At 40.2% G+C, this 23,495-nt stretch overlaps 2 protein-coding genes across 2 annotated transcripts in view; both read left to right on the top strand.

The window, feature by feature from the left end:
* yipf1 (Yip1 domain family, member 1) overlaps positions 1 to 14,041 on the top strand; it is a 32,066-nt gene extending 18,025 nt beyond the window's left edge. Inside the window, exons 7-10 of the mRNA XM_043699628.1 lie at positions 3,280 to 3,446; positions 4,960 to 5,142; positions 11,068 to 11,177; positions 13,575 to 14,041. Of these exons, the coding sequence (XP_043555563.1) occupies positions 3,280 to 3,446; positions 4,960 to 5,142; positions 11,068 to 11,169 (452 nt within the window). The 3' untranslated portion in view covers positions 11,170 to 11,177; positions 13,575 to 14,041. The remainder of the gene's footprint in view (positions 1 to 3,279; positions 3,447 to 4,959; positions 5,143 to 11,067; positions 11,178 to 13,574) is intronic.
* A 1,374-nt stretch (positions 14,042 to 15,415) lies between these two features.
* LOC122554499 (interaptin-like) lies at positions 15,416 to 22,829 on the top strand. Its single transcript, XM_043699627.1, has 2 exons — positions 15,416 to 18,111; positions 21,883 to 22,829. Exon 2 carries the CDS (start codon positions 21,896 to 21,898, stop codon positions 22,715 to 22,717), a length of 822 nt encoding a protein of 273 aa, XP_043555562.1. The 5' UTR covers positions 15,416 to 18,111; positions 21,883 to 21,895; the 3' UTR covers positions 22,718 to 22,829.
* Positions 22,830 to 23,495: the final 666 nt, after the last annotated feature.

Here is a 23,495-nt window from a genome sequence, read left to right as displayed (position 1 = left end):
TTATCTATGTCCCTCATGATCTTATAAATCTCTATAAGGTCACCCCTCAACCTCCTACACTCCAGTGAAAAGAATCCTAGCCTATCTGTATAACTCAAACCCTCCATTCCTGGCAACATCCTGGTAAATCCTTTCTGAACTCTCTCCAGTTTAATAATATCCACAGCAGGGCTACAGTACTCCAGAAGAGGCCTCACGAGGAGAAAGGGTAGAGGGCTGGAGCTAACTGATAGGTTTTCAGAGAGCAAGCCAAGTGCAATTACTTTATTGACTGTTTTCTGTGGTGTAAACCTCTACATTTTATTTTCAAAAATAACAGGAAACAAACGCTTAAGTGGTTAAAGCTGTATTGCTCTTCTAAGCATACAAATGTAGTAATTAGGAACCGGAGTAGACCATAGGCTATTCGGTCCCCCAAGTTAGCTCTGCTCTTCATTGTGACTTCAGCTCCATATGTCCACCTATCCCTTTTAACCCTTGTTGTTAGTCAGAAAGACCTGGCCTGAACTTTCATTACCCTGAAGGAATCTCCAGGGTTGACAAATCCCTGCTAATTGAGGTAGAACTGTGCCCCTCACATCTGTTAATTCTTCTGATAAGAAAGGGGACTAAAAATCAAAACAATTCGATTTCCATTTGCAATCATCATGACAGAAATTGTGAGTAAAGGGACTACTTGCTGAAACTAAAAGAAAAATACTGTCCTCCACAAGTTGACTCCTGCAGAAGTTTCATAAATTTAGAGTTTTATTTTCAACAAGATTTAAAGCTAGCTGGAAGCAAGGATACATCTGGTTTAATTGTAGGTATGTAATTCCTCTTCTATTACATTCAGTTATGTAATATATGGCTGATCTACAAATGTGGATGACCTACTTACCATTTACTGTAAAGAAAATAAACAATAAAATATACTTAACAGTGAAGGGGTATTCATGCAGTTTTCTGCCTTTAATGTATACCAGAATAGTTAACACAAAAATGTTAACCTAACACATTTTCAAATATGCCATGGGAAAAGAAAAAATATAATCTTCAACTTGTCAATACTATTAAATGATCTAGGAGAAAGTGAGAACTGCAGATGCTGGAGATCAGAGTCGAGAGTGTGTTGCTGGAAAAGCACAGCAGGTCAGGCAGCATCTGAGGAGCAGGAGAATCGATGCTTTGGACATAAGCTCTTCATCAAGAATGAGGCTTTTGGGCCGGGCTGCGTGATAAATGGGAGGGGGGGGGGGTGGGATTTGGGATAAGGTAGCTGAGAAAGCGAAAGGTGGATGAAGGTGAGGGAGAGGGTGATAGGTCAGAGGGGGAAGTGATGGACAAGTCCAGTTTGCGGTGCCGAGTTGGAGGCTTGGGACTGGAATAATGTGAGGGGAGGGTAAATGAGGAAGCTGTTGAAATCCACATTTATCCCACGTGGTTGCAGAATATGAGATGTTTTTCCTCCTGACATCAGGTGGTAACAGTTTGGTGGTGGAGGAGGCCCAGTACCTGCATGTCCTTGACGGAGTGGGAGGGGGAGTTGAAATGTTCAGCGACGGGGCGGTGGGGTTGGTGGATGCGGGTGTCCCAGAGATGTTCTCTGAAACATGAAGACATCCTGTCTCCCTGGTGTAGAGGAGACCACACTGGATGCAACGCATATGGTAGATGACATTGATAGAGGTACAGGTAAATTTCTGACAGATGTGGAAGGATCCCTTGGGGCCTTGGACGGAAGTGAGGAGAGTGGTGTGGACACAGGTTTTACCCTTCCTGCAGTGGCAGGGAAAGATGCCTGGAGTCCCAAACGGACCCCACCACCAAAGATATGTTTTACTCCCCACCCATATCAGCATTACAGAAAGACCATTCCCTCCGCGACTCCCTTGTCAGGTCCACGCCCACACCCCACTCCTGGCACCTTTCCCTGCCACCGCAGAAAGTGTAAAATCTGTGCCCCTACCACTCTCCTCACCTCCGTCCAAGGCCCCAAGGGATCCTTCCACATCCACCATAAATTTACCTGTACCTCTACCAATGTCATTTACTGCATCTGTTGCACCCGGTGTAGTCTCCTCTACATCTGGGAGACAGGGCGCCTTCTTGCGGATTGTTTCAGAGAACATCTCTGGGACACCCGCACCCACCAACCCCACCACCCCATGGCTGAAGACCAACTCCACCTCCCACTCCATCAAGGACATGCAAGTCCTGGGCCGCCTCCATCACCAAACCGTTACCAAGTGATGCATGGAGGAAGAATGCCTCATATTCCATCTTGGAACCCTGCAACCACACGGGATAAATGTGGATTTCAACAGCTTCCTCATTTACCCTCCCCTCACATTATCCCAGTCTCAAGCCTCCAACTCGGCACCGCCCTCTAGACCTGTCCAACACTTCCTCCCTCTGACCTATCACCTTATCCCTCGCCTTCATCCACCTATCGCTTTCTCAGAAAACTCCCCCCTCCCCACCCCCTTCCCATTCATCGCACAGCCCCAGCCCACAAGCTTAATTCCTGATAAAGGGCTTATGTCCAAAACACATAAGCCCTTTATCAGGAATGAGGCTTGTGGGCCGGGGCTGTGAGATGAATGGGAAGGGGGTGGTGGGGAGGGGGGATTCTTCTGCTCCTTGGATGCTGCCTGACCTTTTCCTGCAACACACTCTTCTCTATTAAATAAGCTGCATGACACTGCGTGATGTAGTGTTAGAGTATTCTGTTCCAGTTCAGTTGTGTATTCTGTAAGAATCCTAAATGGAAGAACACTGAGCAAGCTTTGCCCAGACCCAACTGAGCAAAAATCCATAATCCCCTCTTCCAAAAATCCCTAAATTCCATTATCATGAAGCAAAATTAAAGTAGTCTGTTATTGTGAAATTAAAAATATGAAAAATCTGTACATTATTTTTTCTTTGTTTAACCAATATGTATTGTGAAACACGTTTCATTGTTTAATACAAACTGTGTTCCCCAGTCATAAAATATGGAATCACCATTATATAATGCGACTATTTTTTAATAAGAAGGCATTCATTCCGGGTCACAGACTAGACAAAGCCACAGAATTGCAAATTTGTTTTTACTTGGTTACTCAGTTTTACTTCATTTCAGATCAAATTCACAACATGGCAAAAGCAGGAAACAAGAACTAAAGATTGTGAAGTCACTATTAGTGTTATAAAAGAGTTGTATTTAATTTCTCATGGATTTCAGTAAATAGTATAATAAATAATAAATAGTATAATAAATTTGTAAATGTTACAATGTAACTACACTTCTCTTTGTAGTTTCTATAGCAGCTACAGCTATCTATACCTATGCCTGGCTTATTCCTCTCGCCCTTTGGGGCTTTCTAATGTGGAGAAATAACAAAGTGATGAACATCGTCTCATATTCATTCCTGGAGATAGTGTGCGTTTATGGATACTCGCTGTTTATTTACATTCCCACTGCGGTAAGTGTGTCTTCCCTCCTATGAAAGAGGAAGTTCAGTTGGGAAATAGGAGATAAGTCTGGGTGTGAACACATAAGTATGTGTGGATTGACACATTTGACCATAACAAATAGGTGCAGGAGTAAGTCATCGAGCCCTCTAGCCTGCTGTGCAGTTCAATAGGATCATGAATGATCCAACATTCCTCATGTCCACTTTGCTGAGTTTACCCTGTAAACCTTGATTCCCTAACAGATGAAGAATCAATCTTCTCAGTCTTAAGTGTACACAAGGCCTGTGACCCCATAATTCTCTCTAAGGGAAGGAGTTCTAAAGACTCGCAACCCTCCAAGAGAAGAAATTCCTCATGTTGGTCTTAAGTTGATGCCCTTAATTCTGAGATATACTTTATGGTCCTATACTTTCCCACAAGTGGAAACATCCTCTCAGCAATTACCCCTCAAGAATACTGTATATTTCAGTGAGATAATCTTTCGTTTTTCTAAACTCCAGTGAATTGAGTCCAAACCTCTTTAGCCTTTGCTCATAAGACAACCCCTCAATACCAGGGATCATCCTAGTGTACCTTCTCTGAACTGCCTCCAATGAAATTATATCTTTCCTTTGAAACTTCAAAAGAATAGGATAGAAATACTTAAAGGTGTGGAAATTATATAAATAAAGTACAAACACAAAAAAGCTGTTGACGTGAGGTTTTAGGGTGCTGTGAAATAGTCGAATTGTCTGGTTTTAACTATGATCTTCAGCATTGGAAGCTGTTTATATTAAATTCCTGCAAGGGAGGAATAGAAAGGTGAAAGAACGGCAGATCAGAAAGAGAAGTACAAATGTCGGTATTAGATGATCTTGTGCACATTTTAACAGCTAGATACCTCAGTGGTTTTGGGCTGGCTGAATTTAAGATACTATGTCCCCTAATATTGGACTTTTACGTACAATTTGAGGTTCTGTATTAAACAATAGTTGAAGAATTTAAAGACTCTTGGAAAAACTGAACTTGGGCTAAGCTGAGTGTATCTTTAATATGTGAACTAAAACTGATCGTTATTTTAATGCTGGCTTCAAACCTAAAAATGTGCTGAAATCATAATCAACCTCAGAGCGGAACAGCACAGATCAAAGGAAAGATCGAAAGGCTGGCATCGATAATAGGTGGGAAATAGATCAGAAGATCTCTTGAAGGTCAATGCATTTCTGAATTACTCCAAGTTAGAATTTTTTGTCCCAAAGGATTTTGCAAATGAGGATGTCTGTGAATCTGAATAACTTTGAATGTTAACACCATATGGGAGTTATGTGGGTAGAAGTCAGGCCTAATGGCACATTGCCCAATTCAGCATGTAAGGCCAGGGTTTTTAAAATTAAGTTCATATTGGTTGTTGCTACAAACTCTTTAATTGGAATGAATGTTTCAGAAATCTAATCAACTGTAGCAAAGAGGAAGAAAGAATTAAATTTGTGATTGATTCAAGACAGTTCTGATGTGAGCAAATAACTTCTCTCTGCGTTGTAGGTGCTGTGGATTATTCCTAACGAAGTAGTTCGTTGGATCACAATTGTACTTGCAATGTGCCTCTCGGGCACCGTGCTATTGATGACCTTTTGGCCAGCTGTCCGTGATGATAACCAGAGAATTGCCATAGCCACCATTGCAGTAATTCTGATCCTTCATGCCCTGCTTGCAGTTGGCTGTAAGGTACGAGTTGTTCTACTGAATAATAAATGTTCACATTTCTAAAACAAAAATTGTTATGAAACCTGAAGTCAAGCTTTGTAAAGTGCTTTTTTAAAATTCGGTTTCACATTAAGACAGTAAAATTGTAAATTAGGATTATTTCTAGTCTTTCTTATTCCTGATGAAGAGCTTATGCTTGAAACGTCGATTCTCCTGCTCCTCGGATGCTGCCTGACCAGCTGTGCTTTTTCAGCGCCGCAGTTTTAGTCTCTAGAAAGAATACGTAACTTGTACGGTTAAGTTATTTTTCCTGAGGTTCTTACACACTTGATGCAACTGCAACACACCAACTTCTGTGAACAACAACCACATTTTATTAAGCAGAGTACAGTGCAAACTTTCTAGAGGAACCTTTTACACACAGGGTCTTGGCAAAAGCTCTCCCCACGCAAAGGAAACAGCCCTTCTTTTGTACAAAATCTTTACGTCACAGTCAGTAATACCCACAAGACAACACCCAGCCATCCACCCACAGTCACATGCCATTCAAGACACAATGCAGTGACAACTTCATCCTCAGAAACAATGTAATGCAAATCATCCCTTAATGGCCAGATTTAGTGTGAATTTTTTTTTAACCACAGGGAGTAGTCAGAATTCCAACCATAATGTCCTTATTGATTTCTGAATGGGGATGAAATGTAAATTAGCTTTGAATGGCAAGGAAATGGCCATGTAAATGGCTCTGGATAATAGGAGATGATAATTTAATTTCTTAATCTATTTGTAAGTTCCACACTAGCCCTGGGATGTCCAATTTCCTGCAGATTAGCAGAGCAAGTTAACTCTAGAATATCACATTCCCTCCTTTTATCATTCCATGATAACCACCTAGATGGTACGACCAGCTTTCATAAGAATCTTACTGCCATTACTTAAGCAAGTTATTGACACCAGCATACAATTATTATAACAAGAAAATATTACTAGTCCATGCAGTAGGTAGAATCTGCAGGATCCTCACTCATTGAAAAAGTGTTCACCAGTAAAGTTCTTAAAGCCACAGTCCTCAGTGACCACTCCATCCCCTCCAAGTCGAGTGGAAACAAGACAGTTATCCAAATTCTCCTTCAGTAAAGACCAACCTGAAAACAATATTCAGTCTGTCCTTGCACACCACTTTATGGAGAAATCTGAATTCTTGGATAAAGGTAGTTAACTACTTAACAAAACTGATGAGATCTCCATCCTTGCGAAGGTGCTTAAGATGGAGGATACCAGTGCATCTGAGTGTGCAGTGCAGCAGGTTAGGTGAATGCAGCACTCTTTGTTGCTTTTGCTCCCATTCTGCTGTCCAATGTTAGTTTCATCAGTGAACCATCATATCCCTTAAAAGATCGAAAGAGAAGGTGAAGCTAGTGTGGTTTAATGTCTGTAGGAAGGCCACTGACAAAAAGCGTACCGACCTCCTCTTCACTGTTGTTAGCTTCTTCACTTTTCATGCTCATGAGCTGATTGAATCCATTGGATCAGGTTGTGGAGGTGTTGGCGGTGGTCTGAAGGTATGCTTTACCTATGAATGGAGAAACTCTAGAGAAGATGTTAGCTGCTGAAAGTATCTTTGCATTTCCTCTCTCATTCCTTCCTGGTCAAGGTGGTTATCAGTATAAAGACAGTCACACATTTAAGTACACTAAATTGTGTCTGCCTATTTCAGCATTTCTCAGTGGTCTTGAAGTCTGTTACTCTGTTCACTATTTATGACATTATCAAGTCTTATCCAATCCATAAACTTCTGAATTTTAATGTCCAATCAGTTCAGTCGTTAAACAACAATTAATGGTCCTAATATCAAAAACTCGGGGACCCCATTCAGGTCATTCAGAAATTATTTCCTTTGACAAATTAATACTTGGCTAATGTGAAAGCTGTCAGGAAAAGTATTTCAAAAACCTGGAACAGCAAGAAGACAACAACATTGAGATCTTAATTCAAATAACGTAAAACAGTTGCTTAAAAGGATTTTCTGAACCAATATTTTAACAAACCAAAATGTTTAAATATCAAACATTTTCAGTATGGCATAATTTATATCGAAACTTCCTTTTTCGATCCAAGTATTAGTATAACCTTAATTTCAACATTTCTCGTTTTTTTCGCATCCTCTTGATGAAATTACACTTTTAAAAAAAAATAACCCTCTCATTGGACCACACTACGCTGCAGTCCATTCCACTCCCTCCCCCAGAAGAAAGACTCGCTGAGTCGAGTCCACAGCCCAGAAACTGAGACTCTCCCAATAAAAACCCAGGCAAAGCTTCCCTAGCAGTCAGTGTACTTTACTGTCAGGATCCGGGTGGACCAGCTCCACTTTCTCCCCCTTTTCCCGGTGACGCCACGTTATCCTAAAAGTACTTCTGAGGGGAAGTGTGGAGGATAAAGGCGATAACTTTAAGAAGTATCAAATTTTGTTTAGCTGTTTTTCTTTGAAGTTCCTGGTTTCTAGTTTTTTTTGTATGCTCTGGAGCCTCAAACCTCGTGTTTGTCGAACTCCAAACCCCTTTTGCCCAGGAGACTCTAACCCCAATTAAAACCCAGGGAACTCGAAAACCAATTAAACCCAGGGGACTTTAACCCCAATTAAAACCCAGGAGACTCTAACCCCAATTAAACCCAGGGGACTCTAACCCCCCATTAAAACCCAGGGTACTTTAGCCCCAGTTAAAATCCAGGGGACTCTAACCCCCATTAAAACCCAGGACTTGTGCAAAGCAACTCGGTGGGCAAGTGTGCGAGTCACCTCAAAGATTCCGCCACCACAAGACCCAGGAGATGAGGGATCGACTGAGTGTTACGTTTAGGTGAATCTTACCTTGTGGGCCCATTCGTCTCTGTTTTAAAAAATTCTCAAGGTCAGGTTCGTAGGAGAGTAGTCTGACACAGAACAAACGACCAAGAGGCGAGTCTGCTAGAAGTGTTACGTTTAGGTGAATCTTACCTTGTGGGCCCATTCGTCTCACGCAACCAACACTCAGGTGATCGCTTAATCAATCCACCTGGAAGCTCTGTGCATGTTGGAATCCCACTGCTGTCACCAATTTTTCTTTTTCCTGACATTCTTACACACTTGATGCAACTGCAACACACCAACTTCTGTGAGCAACAACCAAATTTTATTAAGTAGAGTACAGTACAAACTTTCTGGAGGAACCTTTAATACACACCTCGCAGGGCTTACAGGGTCATGGCAAAAGCTCTCCCCAAGCAAAGGAAACAGTCCTTCATTTATACAAAATCTTTACATCACAGACGTAATACCCACAAGACAATACCCAGCCATCCACCCACAGTCACATGCCATTCAAGACACAATGCAGTGACCACTTCATCCTTAGAAACAATGAAATTAAATCATCTCTTAATGGCCAAATCTGGTGTGAATTGTATTTTTTTTTAACCAGAGTGTAGTCAGAATTCCAACTATAATGTCCTTATTGATTTCAGAATAGGGATGAAATGTAAATAGCTTTGAATGGCAAGGAAATGGCCATGTAAATGGCTCTGGATAATAGGAGATGATAATTTAATTTCTTACAATCTAAGTTCCATGCTAGCCTCGGGACGTCCAATTTCCTGCAGGTCAGCAGAGCAAGTTACTCTTTAATATCACAGTTTCAGCTGACTTGCATCAAAGGGGAAGCTGAAACTGTGATATTCTTGAATGGAAGCTACAATTTTTTTCAAATGCTAGAACTGTATGACAACTCACTTATCCTGTATCATTTTCATTTCATATTTTCAGAATTTGCCTGTTTCTATTTTCATACTTTTGTTCCATTTTCTAAAGAATGCAATATGTGTCAGCTGTGGTTCAGTTTGTAGCCATCTTGCCTCTAGATGATTGTGATTTCAATTTCCATTCAGCAGTTAGAGTACAAATTTTAAAGCTGGTACTCCTCAGTACTATTGAGGGATTGCTTCTCTGTTGGAGGTATCATCTTTTGGATTACCTGTTAAATTGGGTATCTTTCTGCTCTTTTGGGTTATTTAAAACATCTCATGGCACTGTTTTGAAGAGCTGGATAATTAGACCCAGTCTAGATTAGGTGCTGGATGAAGGGCTTTTGCTGGCAACATCAATTTTCCTGCTCCTCAGATGCTGCCTGACCTGTTGTGTTTTTCCAGCACCACTCGAATCTAGACTCTGATCTCCAGCATCTGCAGTCCTCACTTTCACCTAGTTAGCCCCAGTGTCTTGGCCAATGTTTATCCCAGAGTCAACATCACATAACCAGATTATCTTGTCATTATCATATTGATTGTTGTGTGAGTTTATGGTCTGCAAATTACGGTCTGTTTCCTGTCCTTACAGCTGTAACTACATTTCAAAATGTAGTTAATAGCTGGAGAATGCTTTAAAATGTCATGATGGGAGGTGCCAGTTTGGACAGGATGGACAAGGTCAGAAGTTACGTGATACCAGGTTATAGTCCCAACAAATTTATTTGAAATTATAAGCTTTCAGCGTGCTGCCCATTTGTCAGGTAAAGTGAAGAACAGCATTCAGGCACAGAAGTTATAGATAACATTGGCTGAGGCACATGAGTATCTGCCATGTACATGGTGGGAAGTGTTTCCATGTGTGATGTAGTATCCATGTCAATGCTCTGACATGTCTTGCAGTGGTTGTCGTGGCAGGGCTGTGTGCTGTTGTGGTCGCAACATCCTACGAAGAAGACAGATGCTAGACATGACCAGGAGAATACCCTTTGGCATCCAGTTCTTTGCAGCCTTTACAATGTTATCACTGCCATCGAACATCTCGCCTGGGACATCCCTATGCCCTCACTTTTCACCTTCGAACAACCATCTTTCACCATTAAACAGACCATTATTTGCAGCAAGCTACACAGCCTTCAGGACAACATCAACCGCAACAAAACACAGCCCTGCCACAGCAACCTCTGCAAGGCATGTCAAATCATCGATGTGGAAAGTACCATCACACATGGGAACACCACCTACCATGTACATGGCAGATACTCATGTAACTTAGCCAATGTTGTCTACCTCAAGAATGCCCTGAGGCATGGTGTATCAGCGAGACTAGAGTCGCTGCGACAGTGGATAATGGACACTGCACAACAATGGCCAGACAAGAATGTTTCTCCCCAGTTGGAGAACACGTCAGTGGTCAAAGACGATTAGCCTCCGATGTTCGGGTAAGTGTCCTCTAAGGCTGCCTTTGAGATACACAAAATCGCTGAGCAGGAGCTGACAGCCAGGTTCTGTACATATGAGGGCTGCTCAACTGTGATCTTGGATTCATGTTGCGTTACATGTAACCCCACCATACTGTTCTGGTTTAACACCATCACTGTAATAACTTGTTAAGATCCCTCTACCTTAATTAATCTGTACAGTTTTGAATTACCTGTTACTTTGGTCAGATGCTCGGCAAGCAACCTTTATGCCTGTCATGTTATTCCATCCATTCGGTTTGTCTCCAGCACCACCTTATTTTTAATTTTTTATATTTTATCTCTCTCTGCTGTATAAGTCATCCCCTTCACTTACTATTCAGCTATTGACACTTGACACACACTGAAACTTTTGATCACCAGTAGAGACTTCTTATTCAGCCTGTTGACAATCCACTCACCATTTGTACGATCTTTTGATCTCTCTGCCCATTGATCTCTCTGCCTATAAATTCTGTGCCTGTATGCTTTTCTTCAGGGTCAGTACTCCAAAAGATTAGGATGTCAAATAAACCTGTTGGACTGTCACCTGGTGTCATGTAACTTCTGACCTTGGAATATCAGGCAGTCAGTAAAAGAACTGCTGAAACATTTTTCCTTCCTAATGCAAAGTAGGCCTTAGTGAACCACACTTCAAAAAATTTAAATTTCTGTAATTTTAAATGGTTTTCTTGCTGTCCCCCAGGCTTATTTCTTTGATCCTCCGGAACAAGTCAAAACTACATTTATATCCACAACCACCCCTGTTACTGTAAATGGGACTACCTTGGCTTCCAACAGAACATAATCTGCCAGGTGAGTGTTTCATAGTCTCTGACCCTGGGATAAGAGGTTAAGACTGGGTACTTCGCAGGCCAAAAAGTATCATTCCGACATCTCAATTTGATTGCAATTGTTTTAACTTCAAGCACGTTTCAGATAGATTTCTGCCTTAATGCTAGTAATTACTAATCTAGAAGAAAAGTAATAAACGCTGTCTAATGACTTAATGATTAACTAAAGCAGGCACTGTGTTATTGATTCATGCACAACAGGAGAACCCAAGTCTGTGCTGGTTTAGCTGTTTCATCTAGGAAATTAGCAGATCCTATTTAATTGGCTTCAGTGTTTTTGGATTAGAGGAAGTGGAAAAAATATCAGTGAGAGTTTCTGTCCATAAACTTTGCAGTGATGCATTGTGGAAAGTATGCATCAGTGAATGTCAGAGATTGACAAGATTGGGCTTTGATCTGATGCACCCAAAAGTGGAATAGCTGTTGATATTTAGTTCTCTATGAACCTACCTCAGCACTTTCCGGACAGTACAAAACCTGAAACAGAAATTGTTGTCTCAATGTCGTTAATTTGATTTTCTACATGGACAGCATGTTTCTAAAACTAACCAGTGTTTTCAGTTTTCTTTTAAAAGCAAGTAACTTCTCAAAAGTTATTTTCTTTCTCTTTAAGTTAAACTGTTACAATGATGTTATGATCCCAGCTGATGTTATTACTAAACAAGTCAGGTCCTAGACTGAATAAAAACTGAAAGAACTGTGGATGTTGTCAATCAGAAACAAGAACAGAAGTTGCTGAAAAAGCTCAGCAGGCCTGGCAGCATCCGTGAAGAGAAATAGTTGACATTTAAGCATGTTAACTTTGATTTCTCTTTACAGATGCTGCCAGACCTCCTGAGCTTTTCCAGCAGATGCTAGATGGAAACCTGAACTGATTGTTTCGATTTTGTTTTAGTCAGGTGGTCTATCAATGAAATATAAGCAACGCAATGTTGCAGATTTTGTTTTAGCAATAAAACAGAAATTTATTCATCAAAACAAATTACAGAATAAACCATTCTGTTCACTTATAACGTACTCAGCTTCAATTAATATCTTCATGGGTTTCTCCTAACACTTCTGGTTTGGGACTGTTAGTAATTTCTTACTGAAAGGTAATCTAGTTTTACTATATATTCCCCTTCTCAGGTGCACTGCTTTGTGCAAGCTCCATCCATTCACAGAACTGCCCAAACCAAAATAAAACTTTTTAAAAAAGTGTCTCCTTCTGAGTTATGTGTATTTCCCCCCAAGCTTTAAAAAATCCTGAATATAGAAATTTCTAATAGACCATAAAGCATAATGGTCTACCTTGCAAGTCATAAATACTTTTAAGTAAATAACAACCCATTAGGGCTGCCAAAGTAGCTGACAAATTGATGTAAAATAAATTGCCATGGTTACAGAAATACATCCAAGATCATTATTAATGTCAGAAACAGAAAAATCCCTTATGTCCCTAACCTAGACTTAAAATACATTATATTTAAAATATTTGCAAATGACATAGTTTGTATATCAATTGTTTCAAAATTGTGTGCAGAGCTTCAGGTGAGTGTTAGGACTTTTGAGTGTAAAGTGAGGGCAGGAAAGTTTTAAGATAAATAGATTCTTGTCTCTGTTTGGAAATTTAATAGCTGGGTTTTTTGGTGTGGTCAGAAATTATGAAATTTTATTTGTCATTACGAAAATGTTATTTACAGAAGTGTTATTTATTTTGTAAGATGTTTTCTCCTGTAAACTTTTTAATCTTTGTTCATTTATAAATGTTGTCTGTGTTTGTTTAGCAACCGTTACTCTTCAGTTTTGGTGAGACAGTGACACACAAGGAAAACAGCAACATTTAGAAGTTGTTTCTCTTTTATTCCATGACATTGCATTCTTTTATTTGATTTAAAAAAAACAAAGGCAGTAAAGAAAGTTTTGTTAATGGAAGCATTGATATTTAAATGAGTTTATTGTGATGCAATCTCAGACTTGTTTGAAACAGAAAACGTTTTTCATCTTAATAAGTTCATCTTATTTTAATTGATAACATTGATTCTCACCATATCCCTCAATTATATTTCTCTGTAGAAACTTTTCTAAATGCTTCTTAACTTAAACAATTTAACCTATTAATGCAGTCAGTTGCAATGGCTTTATCTGTTAAAATATTCTACGAGTCTTTTATCCTTCTTATAAAAATCAACATATCTCTAATTACTTAACTTCAAGATATTTTTTGTTCCCATACTCAAAAATTATTAACTGACCTCCCCCCTTTGGCATTGTGAAAATGCACCTAAATCAATTTACGATCATTTCATTCATAATCTTCAAAACTTCAAAAGTTAGCACTCTGCATTCTTTGTGAAAAACTCCTTGTGCTTGCTTGCAGATTATTTTACTGATGACTCGGCAATTGTTCAGTCTGAAGAGCCTTCCCAATCATTGCAACTTGGGTTACATAATTAAAGAAAAATCTTCAAAGATGTTTATTCAACAGACACTGGGACACTTGATTGTTGCAAAGATCCAAACTGACTCAATTAAATTTTGGGATTATTCTCATTGTGACTGCTTGGATTATCTGTTCTATGTTTTCATGATCTTATGAAAGATATACTTGTTACTGACTGTAAGTGATTTTCTCTAATACTTCAGTAATTATTTTGGTAAAAATTTTGTTTGATTGTTCACTTTCTTAGCAAAGAAATCCAGTGCTCTATTACTGAATGTCAATATAGAGATTTATCTAGTGCTAAATTTGTATATTAGCTAATTAGTACATTTTTGTAAAGCTAACTTTATCCAAAACTCAGTGCTAATCTTCATGAATGTACATTAATTAAATGAATAATAATATTCCAAGATTTTAAATAGAATTTCACAAAGGGTGATTAAATTCAGATATAAATTAGACAGAGGAGAACCAGTGGATGTGATCTGTTCAGATTTCCAGAAGGTCTTAACAAGGTGCTGCACAAGAGGCTGTTCAGTAAGATTACAGGCTGTGTGTTAGGGACAAGGTCCTTCAACTGTTCCCTTAATCATCTATGAAATCTTAATAGCTTCAAACCAATTATAAAATGTCCACCTGTTCTTCTAGCTCCAGACCGAATCCTGGCTTCCAGAGCTAACAATATATATATATTTCCCAATCACAGTCCACTGGACCCATGAACAAAAATCCAATCATGACTCAAGGAGCAGGAGCGACTTTTATTTCATTGTATAATGAGTATGCTCATCACTGGACAACTCCTGGAGCAAAACAAAAGGAAACAAAGGATTAATAAAATAGATTAATAAAATAAATACATGCTAAGAAACAAATGAAAATGTAGACTGTCCATCTTTGAGGAAAACAATTTTTTGTTTTCAAAGTTGCAGGTGATACAGTTAGTGGTTAGTTAGTACTGCTGCCTCACAGCTCCAGGGACCCAGGTTGAATTCCAGCCTTGGGGTGACTGTCTGTGTGGAGTTTGCATGTTCTTCCCATGTCTGTGTGGGTTTCCTTCCACAAAGATGTGCAGGTTAGGTGGATTGGCCATACTAAATTACCCATAGTGTCCAGGGATGTGTAAGCTAAGTGGATCAGCTGTGGGAAAGGCAGGGATAGGGTAGGGGGTGAGTCTGGGTGGGATGCTCTTTGGAGAATCTGTATGGACTTGCTGGCCAAATGGCCTCTTTCCACACTGTAGGGATTCTATGATGCTTTTGCTCAAGCTGAAGGCAGTGGAAGTTAGAAAACCTAAATAATAGAGTACCTTTCAATGTTTCTAGTTGCTACTCTTCTATCTCTAGGCAGCATTGTTATTAAGTTTGCAGATGACACCAAAATTGGTGGTAACTAGACAGTGAAGAGATACTGTGTGCAGTCTGGTCACCTTGTTGTAAGAAGTATTATTAAACTGAGAAGGTTTAGAAAAGATTTACCAGGATGTTGCTGAGAGTGGAGGGTTGGAGATATAAAAATAGACTGGAAAGGCTGGGACCTTTTTCCACTGGAGTGCAGGAGGCTGAGGGTGACTTTATTGATGTTTATATAGGGTCTTTTCCCTAGGGTTGGGGAATTCGAAACTAGGGGACATACTTTTAAGGTGAGAGGGAAAAGATTTAAAGAGGGCATGAGGGGCAACTTGTTTACACAATGTGGTTCATGTGTGTAATGAACTGCCAGAGGAAGTGGTGGATACAGTTACAATCACAAAGTTTAAAGGGCATTTGGATAAATTCATGAATAGGAGAGATTTGGAGGGATATGGCCAAGCACAGGCACATGGGACTGTGGTCAGTGTGGACTGGTTGGACCGAAGGGTCTGTTTCCAAGCTTTATGATGAAGGATATCCTAACGTGTTACAATGCAATTACGCACTTCTAAGCAAACCCCACTGTGATTCGAAACATGGCAGACCACTTACATACAGTAAGATACCACAAATGGGCTAATGTTTTTGTGTGTTGCTTTTTGAATAGTGTAGTGGGATTGGTTTACTCCATCAGAAGGAGCAAACCAGCATAGTGCAGGTCACTCATTTGTAAATCTATATTCTGTACTTGTGATCCAGATAGATGTGCAAGTTTGACTCGGACCTCGTCTCATATATCTACACTTGCTGATAAAGGAACCTGATCCACACCCCTCTTAAATGTTTTAGAATTTAAACTTATCCTTGATTGGCAACTTCTGAAGAAGTTGAACTTCATATTGCTTCTGATATTTTGTTTCCATTGTGCTAGTAGTGTCTTGTGTTTTCGGTTTTAGTTATGCTTAAATATTTATTTGGGCAACTGGAACATTTAAGAGAAGAAATCCTGCTCAAAATTCAAAGTACGAAATGTTAACTATGACATTGTGGGGTTAAGTCCCACTCTAGACTGATAATCCAAGGCAGGACTGTAGGAATGATGTCTTGCGATGTTAAACTATCTTAGGTGAATGTAAGAAAAATCAACAGCATTCTCTTCAGCATTATTACTTATCACTCAATCAAGGTATGACTTTCATACTACAGATTGTGGGATTTTGCTGTGTGCAACTTCACTGCCACATGTCCTACTTACTGTACAACAGTGACTTCAGTTCAAAATTACTTTATTGCTTGTGACGTTCTTTAGGTCACCTTAAAATCATGGAAGAAATTAAATAAACACAATTATTTTCATTTATTTATTTATTTTCATTTCTCCTACCTCATTTGATAACTGTATTGCTTGGTCTGATATGTCCAGTGTCTGACTTCTGCTCAAATCATGAATTTCTGCTATCGACCATTGACAGTTGGCTGCAGCATTCCATGGCTAGCAAAGAATACAATCAACTGGACCCCTTAGTCATGGTAACTACCCAATAGTCCTATTGTAAAACTTAAAGCAGTTCAGGGCAGGCTTGAGGCTGATGCCCAGATTAGATAGTTTGCTAAAGGTACCCAGGTTCACACGTGGAAATTAATGCAATTTAATGGAAGGTTTATTGATTGGTTATTCATAGATGCCTTCACAACTAAATCGTTTGATTCCAAAAAAATTCTCCCCTTGACTTTCAAGCAGGACCAAATATAGTCACTTTACATTCATGGCATTCTCATTTCTGAATATCCCCCTCACTGACCCAGAAACCTAACTGGACTAGACTAGCAATATAAATACAGCAAGAAGCTGGGAATTCTGCAGTGAGTAGTCTCATCATCTGATTTTTCCATCATCTACAGAATCCAGAGTGCGATGGAATACTAACAGCTTGCCTAGATGAACACTGCTCCAACAATACTCAAGAAACTCAACACCATCCAGTATGGAACAACTTATTTGATTGATTCCACACTCACCACATTTATTCTGGATCATCGATACACAGTGACAGCAGTGTGTATCATCTACTAGACACACTGCAGCAAACACATAAAGCTTTTTTTGGTAGCACCTTCTAAATCCATTAACTCTCACATTTAGAAGGAGCACCACTGCTTGCGAGTTCCCATGCAGCAGCACAGTATCTTGATGTGAACTATTCTTTCAGTGTTGCTGGGTCAAAACCTGAAATATTGTGGGTTTACTTCTAACACAGCAACTGCAGCAATTCAAAAAGCTAATTCACCACCACTTTTTCAAGGGCAAGTCGGGGTTGACAATAAATGCTGACCTTGCCAGTGATGTTTGTAGCACATTAAAGCATTGAAAAGGAAATCAAGTGTGATAGTGGAGTTACATGTAAACCACACTCTAGAAAGGAGGACCAATTGGCAGATTCTCCTCTTAACCCACCAGCAAATGAATATAATGTATGTTGATGGAAGAACAGCATCACTCATGGTCAATTTTCTCATGTCAACCCATAAACGAGTACAATTATTTAATTCACAATTATTCATAGCTGAATTTGAACTTCAGACTTGTGCTCAATGTTGTAAGGATTAGATTATGCAATAGCAGTCAGCTTGAGATTTATCATTTTAGACAGCATCTATGATCCCTAACCACTACCCAACCAACAACGATACTTAGAAAACTGCTCACCTGGGGGAACATTGGAAGGTATTGTAGTGGTGGTGGGAGAGAAACTCAGTTATTGCAAAAGGTGAAACAGTTAATGCTAGCTTTGACTTTATAACTTACAGTGGGCTCAAAGCTCTGGCAACACCAGAATCTACTGTTACACTTTGATATCCCTATCTGAGGTGTACTCTACCCACTTTACAATTAATCACTGTAATATGAGCTGGATATGTTAATGGCTTTAAAAAAAGTGAGCTTTGTGTTATCCTGAGTGTAATTAGACAGGGCTCAATTCCTACGAACGTCAGATCTTCCACTGACAATGAATTTTAAAAACTAATCAATCAGGCTGACTGGTTCTGTCCACACAAACAAAGTGCCTCTCTCACAAGAGAGACGTTTTTCAAATCTTGGATGAAACAAAAGCTCGATTAAGGTATGGAGGGTACTTAAATACTTTCAGTTTGCTAGTGATTACAGTTTCATTTTGCACACATTGCAATAAATTACAAATTTGAGGATTTTGTCAAAAAGACCACTTCAAATGTAATTGGAAAAGAAGTGCAGATTTAAAGCTAATATTTTAGAAATTATAATTAAATGTGAGAAAATTTCAGAATATTGGCAATCAATTCATGCTAAAATATCTATAATTATATGCAGTCTACTTGACCTTCAGCAAGGTTTTGTTCAGGTTCTGCATGGGAGACTGAGAGCAAGGATAAGAGCCTATGGAATTCAAGGAAATTTTGCAAATTAGATCCACAATAGGCTGAGTCGCAGGAAATAGAAGGTGATGGTTGAGGGGTGTTTTTCCAACTGGAAGTCTATTCAGTGAGGACCCACAGGGGTCAGTTTCAGGCCCTGCTGTTTGTGGCTTATGTAAATGATTTAAACTTGAATGTAGGGAAGTGGATCAATAAGTTCGTAGATGATATAAAAATTGATGGGTTGGTAAATAGTGAGGAGGATAGCCTTAGATAATAAGAGGATAAGATCAGGCTGGTCAGATGGGCAGTTCAGTGGCAAATATAATTCACTCAGGATGAGTATGAGACTTGGGCATGACAAACAAACCAAGTGACCACATGATGAACGGTTGGACCCTGGGAAGTACCAAAGATCAGAGGGACCTTGTTCTGCATGCACACCATTCCCTTAAGATATCAGGACAGGTGGATAAATTGATAAAGGAGGCAAATGGGACACTTGCCTTTATTAGCTGAGGCATGGAGTTTAAGAGCAGGGTGGTTATGCTCAACTGCAATAAAATGTTGGTTAGGCCACAGCTTGAGTATTCTGTGCAGTTCTGGAATTCACATTATAGGAGGGATATAATAACACTGGAAAATGTGCAGAGGAGATTTCCCAGGACATTGCCTGGGCTGGTGAGTTTCAGTTATGAAAAGAGATTAGACAGACTGGGGGTTGTTTTTTCTTAAGAGCAGAGAAGTATGAGAGGGACCATGATTGACATTTATAAATTTATGAGAGGTGTCGATAGGGCAGACTGGAAGAAAAATGTTCCCTTGGTGGAGGAATCAATGAGTATGGACATAGATTTAAGGTAAGGGGCAAAAGGTTTAGGAGAGTTGTGAGGATTTCTTTTTCAGAGGTTGGTGGGAATCTGGAACTCACTGTCTGTAAGGATGGTAGAGGCAGAACCCCTCTTAACAATTAACAAGTATTTGGATGTGCACTTGCAATGCCAAAATATTTAAGACTATGGACCAACTGCTGGAGGATGGGATTAGAATAGTTACGTGGTTGTTTTTGACTGGCAAGTTTGCAATGGACTTTCTCTGTGGCTCTGAACTTTCTAACTTTTAATATAAACTGTAGAAAATACTGGTTTGGTGACTGGAGCAGAGCTGGGGAAAAGTTGCCAGAAGTTTGTAAGTGCAGCGGTATGAACGGTGAGGACAGGAGTGGACTTTGCTGCAATGTCACACGTTCAGGAGGGGAAAAAAACCTGAAAAGTAGAGAAATTAACTAAAGCCTGTCTAGAATCTTGAAGATTAAGCAAGGATTGCTTTATGCAGGTCTGCACACCATATTATTAAAAAAGGCATAAAACACAAAAAAACCCTCACAATTACAGCAGAACTGAGAGTCTACTTACCGGGAAGTCTGAACAGGCTGTTTCTCTTTTCTGTAGAAGATAAGGAAAGTTTATTGGGCTAGATGTGGAAAAATTGTTTCTACTGATGGCGGAGTCCAACAGCTAGAGTTACAATGTAATCATCATTCAATCCAATAGAGAATTCAGAAGTTGTGCTACCCAAAGAATAGTGGTCACGAAGTACAATTAGTAAGTGGGGTAGTAGAGGCGAATAGAATTGATGGATTTTAAACACGGGACGAAAAATAGAAGAGGCGGTGAGGATATTCCATTTAGGATAGAAGAACTGTAAATTGTACCAAATAATTGAGTAGGCGGCCTACTGATTACAGGAATATAGATTAAACCCCCTCAAAAAAATCACCCATCGGGTGATTTTAATTCCTAATAGAGCAATTCCATTGATTCAAAAATGTCATTTCACGACTGTTTAAGTTGTGATGGTGGAATGCTATTTACTACTATTAACTTTTAAATGTTTAAGGAAGAGAATGATAGGAGGGAAAGACAGAAGGATTTATTTCTGTTTCGAGACGTTCCCTGGTGTTAATTGATACTAGTAGGAGAGCACCAAGCAGGGAACGTGTCTAGATTTACTGTCAGCAATGAGAGGTAAAGAACATGTATGCAATGCACTTACCTTGCTATTAAATCGAAAGCATTAAATCGGATTTCTTGTGACACCGACCCAGTCAGTATGGAATCACATTACCTGGCCACAGATCTTAGAGCAACTAGTGGAGACATATTAACGGGAATCTAATCATTCTTTTTACTTGCCTGAAACTGATTTTACATGATTCGAACTGAATAATTTAAAGCTATGTGGGCGAAGATGTATTTCAAGTGGGATAAAAAATTGTGAAACGAAATGAGACGCTAAGGACATAAACTTGAAAGGAAATTACCAAATATTTGCAATTAAGCTTCTGTATAAATGGTGAGTAAATTTCTATTATTAAAAACAACGCATTTCGAACACAACATTTATTATGGACAGTTTTCACCCTGAATGAATTCCTAACCTAAATATTTAATATAATATTATTTAAATATATTTTCCCTAAGAAAAACGTCACTGTTCTTAGTAAAACACCAGGAAAGGACTAGCTATCCGAGATTGTAAAATATATCCAGGCTGCGTCTTTGGCCAACAATGTCTCTTCTAATACGACCAAGCCTTTGTCATAAGGTACATGACGGAATTGCAAGAATTTGTTGGGATAGATCAACGCTGGATTGCATAAATCTGTGAAGCACCTTGGAAGCAAAGATAAGAAATCCCACCATTTAAATGTTGATAGTAAGATGGGAAGAGTAGGATAGATTAAGAGTATGTGTCCAAACCGGGGAGATGATGAAGACTGTAAATATATTTCTTACTTTAAAAACGGAAGGCTGGCTGTGACTCTGGATGAATTCAGTATTTAAAACTGTGGTGGCTCTGTACATAGAAGAAAGTAAGTTTGTAGATTGAGCCAAAGTCCAACAAGACACGGGCTAAAGTGTTAGGGATGAGAGATTAGACATTCACCGGAAGTTGACAGAAACTGGGGCACTTTTCACTGCAACAAAAGCGTTTAAGGAGGTCGAAGTATTCGGGGGTTTAATCATTTAGAGGAAACACATTTCGGGACTCGAACCATTACCAATTTCTTTTTTGCCAGTTACAGACTTGGATGTTAAACAGGTTGTTGGATAGTTAATCCTAGTGAACAATAATCAAGATCTTCGTAAGGAATAACGAAGTGGGTAATAAATGGGCCGTTATTTGGGTTAACCTGAACAGCTATTTTTCTCTCGATCCTAATTTCGCCCCTGGTTCTTTTATATCTTAAATCCAAGCCTTCTGCATAACACCCTTTCTGCCAGTGGAAACAGTTTAATCAGCATCTTATTGTTCAAATGAACACAGAGCTGAACTGGGTGTGAGAAACAGCAACTTTGTGATCATAGCTATTCACACCAGGAGCTCTCAAATCCAGAAAAGTAGCGATTCCTTGTAGTTTTAAAACAGGACCAAAAATGAAGAGGGTCGGATTTTTAAAGGCGAGTGTTAAATGTGTTCACTTATGTTTGTCCCAGCCTCAGGTTTGAAATGTCCGGCTCAAAGCAGGAGAGCAGAGGCACAATCCCACACACAAACTCGCTGAGCAAGTCTCAGGTCAGGAAACTCTTACAGAAATACAAGAGCGAGCGAGACGAGGCGACCAGGAGAGGGGAGATCAGCAGAGATAAGCTGCGGGCGATCGAGGCGGCGGCCAGGGCACGGATCCAGGAGCTGAGAGAGAAGGTCAACTCCTTGAACTCGGAGAACAAGAGCCTGAACAAAAGGATCAGCAAGCTCCAACCCGAGCTGCGGATAGACGCGAACCCCAGACTGAGAAGCAAGCTGACCAGGGAGGTGCTGAAAGAACTGAAGGAGAGGGCGGAACGCTGCAAACATCTCCTGCAAGAAAACGCCCGCTTAAATCAGCAGGCAGAACAACTGGCGGCCGACTTGGTTCAGGCGGAACATGTTCGGAAGCTTTTGGAAGATCGCCTGCAAGTAGCGCAGAGTCAACTCAAGAGCTTGGCCAGTGAACATGACCGAGTGTTAAAACTGTGCGAAGAAGGGAAGGCTGAGAGAGGGCGCGCCCTGCGGCTGAGCCGCCTCCTCAGGGAATCCCTGCTTCAGAAGCAGCAGCCTCAGCAGACACTGGACCAGTGCATTCAGACCACCGTCTCCATCCCCATTTACAGGCGGTTTCCGAAGAGAATCCCCCCCCGCGAGGCCACTGCGAGGCAGCCGGAGCTGCACCGGCAGGCGGGGAAGATGAAGCAGAGGTTTGTGGATCGGGTGTCGGTGATTCCGAAAGAAAATCGGAGCAACACCTCGGCAAAACCATCAGCAAGCATCTGCCGAATGGCGCCAAACTGAGATGTGGAGGCGCCGGCGTTGGACTGGGGTGGACCAGGTCAAAAGGTCACACGACACCAGGTTATAGTCCAAACAAGTTCATGTGAAAAGGCCAGAGTGTGGCGCTGGAAAAGCACAGCAGCTCAGGCAGCTTCCCAGCTGCAGGCCAATCGATATTTCGGGCATAAGCCCTTCATCAGGAATGAGGCTGATGAAGGCTTTTGCCCGAAACGTCGACTCTCCTGCTCCTCGGATGCTGCCTGACTGGCTGTGCTTTTCCAGCACGACAATCCTCGACTCTGAGCTCCAGCATCTGCAGGCCTCACCAACACCAGGTGATAGTCCAACCGGTTTATTTGGACGTACTAGCTTTCAGAGTGCTGCTCCTTCATCAGGTAACTAGTGGGGCAGGATCTTAAAACACAGACTTTATTGCAAAAAATCACAGTGTCATGCAATTTAAAACAATATATTGAACAAACTTAGATTGCTGTTAGGTCTTTTATCTTTCAGAATGTTAAAAATCACACAACACCAGGTTATAGTCCAACAGATTTATTTGGAAGCACTAGGTTTTGGAGCACTCCAAAAGCTAGTGCTTCCAATTAAACCTGGTGGACTACAACCTGGTGTTGTGACTTTTAGCTTTGTCCATCCCAGTCCAACACAGGCTCCTCCACGTCTTTTAGAATAGGTTGCAGGTTTCAGTTCACTAACATGTAAATCCCAGAACTTCTTTTAAGTCATATTCTTGAGATTATTTAAGGTTTTATTTTAAAAGGGTGACTAGATTAGATTA

Source organism: Chiloscyllium plagiosum, chromosome 11 (assembly GCF_004010195.1).
Source record: "Chiloscyllium plagiosum isolate BGI_BamShark_2017 chromosome 11, ASM401019v2, whole genome shotgun sequence".
In the NCBI taxonomy this organism is placed as follows: Eukaryota; Metazoa; Chordata; class Chondrichthyes; order Orectolobiformes; family Hemiscylliidae; genus Chiloscyllium; species Chiloscyllium plagiosum.
Note: the sequence above shows the minus strand (reverse complement) of the source record. Positions and strands in the feature narration are given on the sequence as shown.

Excerpts from the sequence above, each read along its gene's own strand:
- LOC122554499 (XM_043699627.1), top strand. The coding sequence starts at position 21,896 with ATGTCCGGCTCAAAGCAGGAGAGCAGAGGCACAATCCCACACACAAAC.